At 35.9% G+C, this 10,962-nt stretch overlaps 1 protein-coding gene across 4 annotated transcripts; it reads left to right on the forward strand.

Annotated features, from left to right (window-relative positions):
- The first annotated feature begins 3,849 nt into the window (after positions 1–3,849).
- LOC114262626 (mitogen-activated protein kinase 15) lies at positions 3,850–10,064 on the forward strand. 4 transcript variants are annotated; one of them, XM_028202998.2, is made up of 10 exons: positions 3,850–4,602; positions 5,583–5,991; positions 6,255–6,382; positions 6,535–6,594; positions 6,884–7,033; positions 7,140–7,295; positions 7,379–7,590; positions 8,577–8,678; positions 8,815–8,975; positions 9,252–10,064. In XM_028202998.2, exons 1-10 carry the CDS (start codon positions 4,579–4,581, stop codon positions 9,524–9,526), a joined length of 1,677 nt encoding a protein of 558 aa, XP_028058799.1. In that variant the 5' UTR covers positions 3,850–4,578; the 3' UTR covers positions 9,527–10,064. The 4 variants fall into 4 exon arrangements, with proteins under 4 accessions (XP_028058799.1, XP_028058800.1, XP_028058796.2 ...); XM_028202999.2 differs by having other exon boundaries at positions 9,255–10,064; XM_028202995.2 differs by having other exon boundaries at positions 8,815–8,971.
- Positions 10,065–10,962: the final 898 nt, after the last annotated feature.

Genomic DNA, 10,962 nt, shown 5'->3' on the forward strand with positions numbered 1-10,962 from the left:
CTTCTTTGAAATGTCGCCCTCCTGGCCGACGTCTTTCGTTTTGTGATCCTGGTCACAAGTTTCTGTGTTGTGGTTGTCTCATTCGATATCGAGGTCGATGGGTCTTCTACTCCCAGCAGGAGTATCATCCCCAATCTTTTCTTGCTGTCCGTTACTGGCCATCTATCCTTCTTTTCTTCCCACAGACGGTGCCAAATTGTGTGAGTGATTTTCTGACCACACTGCCAACTCAGTATTCAACTGGAGAGCACTGGCAGAATAGATGACACCTGGCTGACCTGCAACAGAAAGAAGAGACTCCGACAGTGGTTCGTCCACCCGGGGGTACTCCGACGGTCAAGTCAATAACCAAATATCTCTCAAAGATAATCAATGGTGCTAAATTCACAGTTCTGAATATAAATTGCATACCTTAGACCCATCGGGGGTGCCTTTCTTTTATAGTTGTCTCAATCCTTGTCCCAGCAGGAAGCCTAGCTTCAATGGACTTAGGATTACCGTTAATTTTGGACTCCCAATAGGATTGGGATAAATTCTCTAAAAGTCTTATCTTTACCTAAACTGAAGTCTTCTTCTATGCTAGGACTCTTGTCCCCCATCCGCTTATCCCGGACTCCGATATCTTCAGAGATAATCTCGGCCATGCTGGGATTATCTCGGCATCACGGTCAAGACAAGTGGAACCTCGGCTAACACGTCGGCGTTACCTTGCCACGTGTTGATATCCTGAAAATATATCTCCACAATATTTTATGACGTGATGATATCAAATGAGGTTATATCAAAGATGACATATCAAGAAAAATGATAATAGGTAACCCGCATATGGAATAAATCATAACAGCAAAAGGAAGTTTTTTTTTTTTTAAATAAATAAATAATGTCAAATAACTCCATTACAAAGAGCACAATGTGTTGCAGGCCATGGACCAAAAAAATTGACAGTTCATATTTGGATATACTTTTGGTGTTATATATGTGAAGGTTTGGATATACTTTTGGTGTTATATATGTGAAGGAAAAATGTTTGGGAGCACTAATTAGTGCTCTTATTAATTAGGTGGCAGTGGGTTCTGTCATTAATGATGTAATGTTTTGGTTTTGGAATTGTATTTTTTTTTTTTAATTTTTTTAATGTATTAATGCTATTAGTGGTGGTATTTTTAGTGTGATGAATCATTGTTGATATGTGAAGGTAGTATTTGCCTGGCAACTGACAATGACTTTTTGTTTAGTGGTGTTTGTCAAAATGTGTGGTGGCTGTCTAGTGATCTCTCATCACCACACAAATTTTCTCATCACCACACAAATTTGTTGGAGAAAGATGAGCCCCACTTTTCCTCTGGATAATACATTATAAACAATGGACAAACAAACAAGTGGGATTAGAAATTTTTAGATTAGTATCAGAAGTTCTTTCTTTAGATTAGTATCAGAAGTTCTTGAGTTTTAGAGGTGTTTGGGAAGTTGATAAAAAGTTGGTTTTTTTATTTTTTGATTTAATATTTTTTAAAAGTGTCACATCACTACAAAATCACCAAAATACCCTCAACCAATTGAAGAAATTTACCTAAGCTGAGGCTAGTTTTGTAATTAGCCAAATTGCGTTTTGGGAAGTTGCCAAATGGCGTTTTCAACTTTTTGCACACTGCTGCGTTTTGTTTCTGGATCAAAAAATGCAGCGTTTTTTAAGAGTTCTCAAAACGGCACTTAGTATCTTAAAGGTAAGTAGAAATTTATTCAATCATTAATTTTAGAATTTCTAAATATTAATTTTTGATTGTCTTAGATCTAATTAGACTAGATTAGATAAGAAATGCTTTGAATTATCAAATAATAATAATAAAAAAAAAAACAAAAAGTATGGGACCTAATTAAAATTTTCAACCAATGATTAGGCCGAATTGGGGGATCCAGACGGTCATGCACCACTGGATTTGGATAATTAATCTCATTCAAACATAGGACTTTTGACCAAATCTATGCTCATACCACACATGTCATAAGAAACCAAATGTTAATTCGGTTGAGTGGCAAAAAATCAACCTAGTATATATCTCTTACCAGAATTAATTGAGCCGTTTAATTAGTCACTTCTATATTGTTTTATTTGTAATTTTATTGGTGAGTTTTGTACAAGTTTAATTGAGAAATTAGATGATCAATCTTTATCAAAATTAAAAATTAATTTTTTTCTATTAGGGTTTTTTTTTTAGTTGTTTACTTTTTTCCATTATAAAAAATTTTCTTACATTGGTGTAGTGGTTTTTATTATTTGACTTCAAGTACATAATTTTGAACTTTATTACATAATTATTTATGAAATATAATTTAATTACTTTCTCATTCTTAGGTCCCTTACTTATCCACGGCATTTACTTTTTCATTACCAATTTTTTTATTTTTTAATGCTTCTCTTATTGAAAATTATTATTACAAAGTTATCTCATGCATGATAGCTAAATAAATAATTTCAATAGATGTCTTCACCGTAAAAAATTATATCTTCTGTTATTATTATACCTTCTTTATCCCTTTCAAATTTAAACTAAATGAATTATAATATTGAATTGTGTCAATCAACTTGGTAAAATAGATTATCCCAAATTGAATGAATTACAATATTGACATGTATCAATTAACTTGGTAAAATATTTACATCAACACTTTCATGGAAAAGATTAGGAGTTCCATGGGGTTGGATAGGATGGGCCGCCTGTCCTATGGACTGAGTTGAGGTTTCTTCTAGTGGATCTATCACCTCCTTATTTAAATAAATAAATAAACTTTTATAAAGTATCTTTGTAAAGCATCATAATAATTGTACCAAACCTTTATTGGTCTTGAAATTTAGTAAACTGAAGTTTAATCCAATGGTAAATTTGTTACCCCTCATTTGGTAGGTAAGTCTTTTTAATATTGAGAGAAACAGAATTTGTCATTATAATTCTATATTATAACTAATTTCTCATTATATTACATGCAAAAATTCAAATTTTTTTTTTTACACTCACCATAATACTAAATTTATCCTCATCCTTACTACCACTTTTTTAAATCCTAACTCTACCCACGCCCAACCACTACCCCTTGCAGCAATTGTGGCCTTTGACCACCAAATCCCAACCCCTTTCCCATCGGCAACCTCCTTCACCACCGCCACCCTTTTCTAGCCACCACGGCCAACCACTATGACCACCTTTCTTACGAACCAGCCACCTTCCTTTCTATATTTGACCATTGTAACTCTCTTCTTTACTTGCAACTCCCTTTCCAACCTCCTATCCCATTGCAATCTCCCTTAACTTTCGCCATGACCCATCATTTCCATTGTGATCATCGCAACCTAACCACCTTCACATACACCTCTATGAAAGAGAGATTAGTATTTCATAAGAAGAAAAAGAAATATATGATGATGACGATGATGATAAGCAAGGATGTGCGGAAGTAAGCCATAAATAGGATTGGAGATAGCGCCAGTGATAATAAATGGTGGCCCCAACAATAATGATGGTGATGGTGCTAGTGAAGATGATAATAAAAACGTGAGTAAGTTGAAAAATTAGGATTAAAATTTTGAGATTTTTTGGTTTTAATTTCAGATAAGGATAAGATTGTAACCAAAAAAATAAAAATAAAAATTGGGATTGTAATAAAATAAAAAGAAAACTGTGATTTTAGTAAACTGCAAGAATTTTGCAAGAACATAAAAATGTCACAAAATTGCTTTTATGCTAAATTTTATCTGCGTTGTTAACCCGGAAAGTTAATAGTGACTTGCTTAAAAAGTCGGTGTCATGATTGAAAATAAAGGGTTAAAATGAAATTTTAATAAAAATATAAGGTGTTAATTATAATTAACCCAATTTTTTTTTTTTTTTACTTCATCCCTTTCTGTTCTCCCGACCCTTCAACTTGAAGCAGCACTGGCCATTCGCTCTCTCTCTCTCTCAAAATCTCATCTCTCTCTAAACTATTTTTCTTCAGAAAACCCAAAGGTTTTCCAATTTTTAGCTCCTCAATATATACACATACATGTGTATACATATATGTATATATATGTATTTGCATAGTATTAGAGATTATCGCCATTTGAGATTCTTGGCTCAATTTAGCGGAACAATTTAGGAAACCCAAAACCAGTTCACTACCGATCTGGAAACTCTCATTTCCAGCTACCCATTACATAGTTATTACAGCCCAAAGTTAAGTACTTCCCCATTTAAAACACAGCTTCATCTCATTCTCTTTTCATTCATTTCGATTCAATTACTACACACTTGGCAATACCCTTTTCTCTGAATTGAAATTAAGTTCTGGGTTCCAAGTTGGGGTTTGTACTCGTTGAATTGTGTGGTGAATTGAGGATTTTGTGCCACTTTTGGTGTTTGTAATTGAGTTTGGATCTCAAGTTCTTTTGAGTATTTGGGGTTTGTTGCAATCTTGTGATCTGGGAAGATTTGGTTTTTTTTGGTTGGTTTGAGTGCAAAGGCAACTTTTTGATCCTAGCTTGTGATCTATCTGGGTTGAGCTTAGGGTTTGATCTTTCAAGTATTTTGATGCTCTATTGCTAAGATGCAGCCTGATCAGCGAAAAAAGGTAATCTCTTATTTCAATCATATATATATATATATATATTTATTTATGTATGTATATTTGTATGTGTATATGTATAAACTGTGGGTTTATTAGAGCAAGAAATGTGTCTTTTTTTAGTGTGCCTTTCAGTACTAGATGATTTTGAACTTTTGTTGTAATCTGTGGGAGCAATGTCTGCTTTTGTGGATGGGGTGAAAAGATTTGACAGGTTTATGTCTCAAGTTCTATGCCTATGTTCTCTTCCAATTTGGGTCCCTCTAAAGGATATGTTCTTCATGTAAGAAGTTGCATATATCATGGGTGCAACTTTGATATTGTGGTGTCATGAAGCTGTATAAACTGAAGCAGTTATCCTTGTCAATTTGGAGCATTTTAGTTATTGGTGGTTGTTTTATTAGGTACACGTTGGGCTTACCTGTCGTTACCTTGAGTTTTTGACCATTCTTTTCTTTCAAACCTTCTATTTTACCATGTTCTTCCAAAATACACTTTTCTTCAAATTACAACTCTCAGCCTTATGCTGATGTCCTTGTATTGATTGACAAATTTACATAGCCTCGCACTGACAATTTGAATTGGGTTGGCCGTAAATTCCATCTAAACTTCAGAAGAATAAAATACTGATATCCTTTCTGAAATCGTATTGAAGAAATTAATATATTTCTTTTGTTTTTTCATTGTTAATCTAGAATAATAGAGTAAGTATCTGCATTGCTAGTACAAAAGTCTATAGATGTCAATGTCATTGAATGTAACGGCATGGGAAAACTGGAATTGTGAAGCCCAATTTAAGCACTTATTAGGCTTTGTTACATATTTGAACCTGTAATGTTAATATTTCATAATATAAGGCAAGGTTGTATCATTGGCACAATTTTTTTTGTCAAATATTGGTCTGAACTGCATGTAGCAGTGTTCATTCATTTTTGGCTCACATTTGTTTTTGACCATTCATTGCATGTTTTAATGTGTCTGTGCAGGGATCTGTGGATGTTGACTTTTTCACGGAATATGGTGAGGGGGGCAGGTATAGAATTGAGGAAGTAATTGGTAAAGGAAGCTATGGTGTTGTTTGCTCTGCATATGATAGTCATCTTGGGGAAAAAGTAGCAATTAAGAAGATTAATGATATTTTTGAACATGTCTCTGATGCCACACGCATTCTTCGTGAGATTAAGCTTCTTAGACTCCTTCGTCATCCAGACATTGTGGAAATCAAACATATATTGTTGCCTCCATCCAGAAGGGAATTCAAAGACATATATGTCGTTTTTGAACTCATGGAATCTGATCTGCACCAGGTTATTAAAGCAAATGATGATTTGACACCAGAACATTATCAGTTCTTCCTTTATCAGCTTCTTCGAGGTCTAAAGTATATTCACACAGGTTATATGTTGCCACTATCTCATAACTCTATTTTATGACTGCCTTACACTTGCTTGATTGTAATACATATACTTCGTAAGTAATATAACGTATGTGAAAATGTATACAACCTAAAAGAAGCATAACGAGTATGATTTCCCTAGTTCTAATGAATGTACTTTGTAACATATCATATTTGAAAACATATTGCCTAAAACCAGTAAGTGACTAGTATAGTTTCTCTCAGTTCTGTTTTTTGAAATTTTTAATGTATGGTTTTACAGCAAATGTCTTTCACCGAGATCTAAAACCGAAAAACATCTTAGCAAATGCTGATTGCAAACTCAAGATATGTGACTTTGGTCTTGCAAGGGTGGCCTTTAATGATACCCCCACTGCTATATTTTGGACAGTAAGTTTCTTCTTATCCATTTAATTGGTTAAAATTTCACCCCATTAACTTCTAGTTGCTTAAGGGCTTAGGAAACACACAGCACGAACATTCACATGCACTTTTACTAGCAATACCACTATTAATGATTGTCTTCCTTGATGTGCTCATAGGACTACGTTGCAACGAGATGGTATAGGGCTCCTGAATTGTGCGGATCCTTTTTCTCTAAGGTGCAAGAGTTATTGCCACTTTCCATTCCTTGAAAGCAACAGAAAATTTAACTGCCTAATCCACATAGTACTTACTAATATTATGTATCAACTAGTCTCCTACGACAGCAAGATTTAAAATACCAAAATTAACAGTGATAAGGGAGGGTCCAGTGAAAATGAGATATTGCCCTTTTTTAAATTTGAACAACTAATTCTCATGTTGGAATTATACTAGTACTATAATGGACCAGTAATTTGTGCTGTATCTTTGTTTCTGATTTAGATTCATGGTCTATCTTGTTTACAGTACACACCTGCAATAGATATATGGAGCATTGGTTGCATATTTGCAGAACTGTTAACTGGAAAGCCTCTCTTTCCTGGGAAAAATGTAGTCCACCAATTGGACTTGATGACTGATCTCTTGGGAATACCATCTCCTGAATCCATAGCCAGGGTCTGTTTACTGTGATAAATTTTTCTCATAATGCAAAAATTATTATTGCTTAAATATTCTGTCATTATTTCGCCTGTTTGTTCAACCATTGAATTAATGCTTACAGATACGAAATGAGAAAGCACGTAGATACTTGAGCAGCATGCGAAGGAAAAGGCCTATTCCTTTTTGCCAGAAGTTCCCAAATGCAGATCCGCGTGCACTTTGTTTGCTAGAAAAAATGCTAGCATTTGATCCGAAGGATCGACCTTCTGCTGAAGAGGTGCTTGATGTTAAATTTTTTGTTTTAGCTTGTGCAATGAGTGTTCCTCTTCTAATAGTGCATATTATGTTGCAAGTTGTTAGGCTCTTGCAGATCCATATTTCAAGAACTTGGCCAGGGTTGAGAGAGAGTCTTCTGCTCAACCAGTTACAAAAATGGAATTTGATTTTGAAAGACGAAGGGTAACAAAGGAAGATGTACGTGAGCAAATATATAGAGAGATTCTTGAATACCATCCAAACATGTTGAAAGAGCACTTAGAAGGAGCCGAACCAACAGGTTTCATGTATCCAAGGTATTATTACAAAATGGTGGTTCTAAGGTTCTCCATTTTTCTGCCATGCTCTACTCTTGCCATCACACGTCAATTTTTTTGACCCATACATTCTTATGAGACTTTACCGTTATTGGAGAACCATAATATAGTTCCTACTTGTTTTGAAGAACATTTTGTTTCATCAACTTACAAACATATAAATAAATAAATAGAGGAAAAGAAAGAGAAAAAAAAATCTTTGTTTGATTCAGTGGGAACCTTAAGTCATTGTATAACCAAACTCAAAACAATGGATGAGTGTTTAGTAAATTTGCCTAAAGGCAGTTTTTGCTGGAAGCATAAGTCTGAACGCCCTCCCTTGCTCCCTACTTTCTTTTTTCCCTTTTTGTTTTTTTGTTTTTGTTTTTTTTTTTGTGACTAGGTTGGAAGTATCTCCTTGCTAAATGTTTAGCTGTTGCTTTTCTTTTGGTCTTTCAAGAAGATTCAATGGGAATGACATGTATGTATGCTATTCCACTCATTAAGCTTTAAGCTAAAGACCTAAAACCTATCACCTGAAAACTCTATTGTAAATGTTAGTGCTGTCCTTGGTTCCAATGAGCTGCTAAATGTAAGTGCGAAGTAGGAGAACCGTCAAGTTTACACGTAGTAAAAATAAACCAGATTGATGCTTCTGATCCCTAGATGCACTTTTGAGTTGGTTGGTTATGTTGTGAGATGCTCAATCCCTAGATGTCCTTGTTTGTGTTTTCTGTTTTTCTTTTTTCTTTTTCTTCTTTTCTTTTCTTTTCTTTTTTTTGGAGAGGGTTAAAGTAAGATATCGCAACACCCTTTAAAATGGGCCCAAATGTATTTTTCCCCTTGTTTTGTGTTTTGTGTTTTGTGTTTTTTCTTTTTGTTTTTCAGTTAGGGCCATTCATTACTAGCAAAGCGTGTCATTTTTTTATTGTAGTGATATAATTTTATGGATTTTTTTTTTAAATTATCTCATTTCTGTTTCACAGTGCTGTTGACCAATTCAAGAAGCAATTTGCTTACCTTGAGGAGCACTATGGAAATGGTGGAACTGTTGCTCCACCTGAGAGGCAACACGCATCATTACCTAGGTATCATCATTAATTAGTGCCTTTAACATGCAGCTTTACTTTTTTTTTAACATATCCAAAAGATTTCATTTATTATTTGATACATCTGTCACCGTTGGCATCATTCTTGATTTCTGATAAGAGAATTTGGATGCAGGCCATGTGTATTATATTCATCAGATAACTCAATGCAGAGTTCAGCAGAAGTCACAAATGATCTTACCAAATGTTGCATCAAAGAGGTGGAAAAGCCACACGTGGACAGGATTTCTGGGATCCCCAAGACAAGATTGCCTCTCCAAGTTCCCCCCACTGTCGGTGTGAATTTCTTCTATGATCATCGCTTCTGTTTGCAATCATCATCATCATATATTTGATTGTCACTATTTTATCAAAATTGTATGCCCTTTTTGTTAGCACCCTTTAATGAAAGGAATTTACCCAAAACTCCACTCTGATACCTCCTAAAGTGAAATAGGCACCTGCCCAGGTAGAGAGTCTGCCCGAGTCGTGTGGCCTCAGGGGATGACCCCTTGTTGCCTACTTCATTCTAATTTTTAGAATCTGACTCTTCAACAAATTTAACCTTCACAGCAGGTGCTGCTGCTGCGAGGCCTGGGAAAGTGGTTGGCTCAGTGTTGCGGTACAACAACTGTGGAGCAGAGGCTCTTGAACATCGAAGGATGGTTAGGAATCCAGCTGTTCCAACTCAATATGCTGTTTCTACCTCAAGAAGAAACCCGGGCTCTAAAAATGAGAGGAGAGAAGATGGAGTTGAAGGATCCAGTGTGCTGCAGCCAAAGCCTCCTCAGTACGTTTCAAGGAAAGTGGCTGCTGCTCAAGGTGGATCTGGAAGCCACTGGCATTGATCACGTAGAGGTGTTTTGCTCGAGTTGTGGACAACCCAGATGCCTAAATTCCATATTCAACTTGTGGTGATCACTAATCACATTCCATCCAAGATTGATGTCAAATGTGAACTCTCCAAATGTAAGTGAACTCTCTGACATTGAAGTATGAAAAGGGCTTGCATTGATTCCAGCCTATGACAGAGGTATGATTAAAGATCAAAGACAAGAGTCAGAGGATGTGAAGATATGAACTAAACTGACAAGAACTTGAACTGACATCCTTTTACTAAGTCCTTTCTCATTCCTTTCCATTCTTTGCAAAACAGATGTAAGCAACTATATTCTTTTATATATACTCTAAAATCAGCTTATCTAATTTGTATTGTAAATATAGGGTGGGGAAACATGTAGGAAATAACTCTGTTGAAGACTAGAATTTGTTTTACAAATCACACTTTGTATGATTTATGATGTATTTCTTAAAGAAGCTGTTCAGCATTCTTAGGCATGAGTGAATGTTTGTTGGAAATAAAATGTATTTCATGGTTTATTGTTAGTCTCTTATTGTGAGAACTTTCATAGAGTTTTAAGTCTTCCAACTCCTGTGTAGAAATACTTGATATTATATATGTATTTTACTGGAGGGTATTGTTGGGCCCGTGGGGTTTATGGGTAGGAATGGCAACGGGGCGGGGCGGGACCGGGGATCACCCTCCCCGTCCCGGATCCCGGTTGTGAAAATCTCCCCGGCCCCGACCCCAATCCCCGACGGGGAACCCATCACCTCCCCCGCTCCCATCCCCTAACAGGGATCGGGTTTCCCCGACCCCGAAATATCCCCGACAATTCTCAACACACACACACACAAGAACTGTTCAGATCAACAACCATCACCAACAACAATAGATACATATATATATATATATATATATATGTAACAACTTTAAAAAAAAATATTTGTTCATCAACACAAACAGACAACTACAGATGTATATATATAACTTTAAAAAAAAAAAATTTGTTCATCAACAAGAGAGAGAGAGAGAGAAAGAGAGGGCTTCTGCAGCTTCAGCTTCAAAAAAATTTGTTCATCAACGAGAGAGAGAGAGAGATCGGTAGCTTCAGATCGAACCACGGTCTGTTCAGATCGAACCACGATCCTGGTCCTGTGTACGGGGCTGTGACATGGTGAGATGAGAGATGTGAGTGAGGGAGAGAGAGATGAAAGAGATGGGAGACGTGAGAAGCAGTGAGGAGAGAGATATGAGAGAAGCAGTGAGATGAGAGAGATGAGAGACGTGAGTGAGGGAGAGAGAGACGAAAGACACGGTCAAACAGAGAGGGAGAAATGAAAGTGTGATAAGGGGTTGGTTTTTATATATATATACCTAAGGGTAAAATAGTAATTTCATTTCAGGGATAAACGGGGATGGGGATCAGCCGGGTATGGGATT

This window comes from Camellia sinensis, chromosome 6 (genome assembly GCF_055761805.1).
Source record: "Camellia sinensis isolate YWXY chromosome 6, ASM5576180v1, whole genome shotgun sequence".
Taxonomy (NCBI): Eukaryota; Viridiplantae; Streptophyta; class Magnoliopsida; order Ericales; family Theaceae; genus Camellia; species Camellia sinensis.

What these genes read in the sequence shown, in the direction of transcription:
- LOC114262626 (XM_028202995.2), top strand. Translation starts at nt 4,579, where the DNA reads ATGCAGCCTGATCAGCGAAAAAAG. An exon ending in CCACTGCTATATTTTGGACA is followed by an intron (nt 6,383 to 6,534) that starts GTAAGTTTCTTC and finishes ATGTGCTCATAG; the next exon opens with GACTACGTTGCAACGAGATG. An exon ending in ACAGGTTTCATGTATCCAAG is followed by an intron (nt 7,591 to 8,576) that starts GTATTATTACAA and finishes TCTGTTTCACAG; the next exon opens with TGCTGTTGACCAATTCAAGA.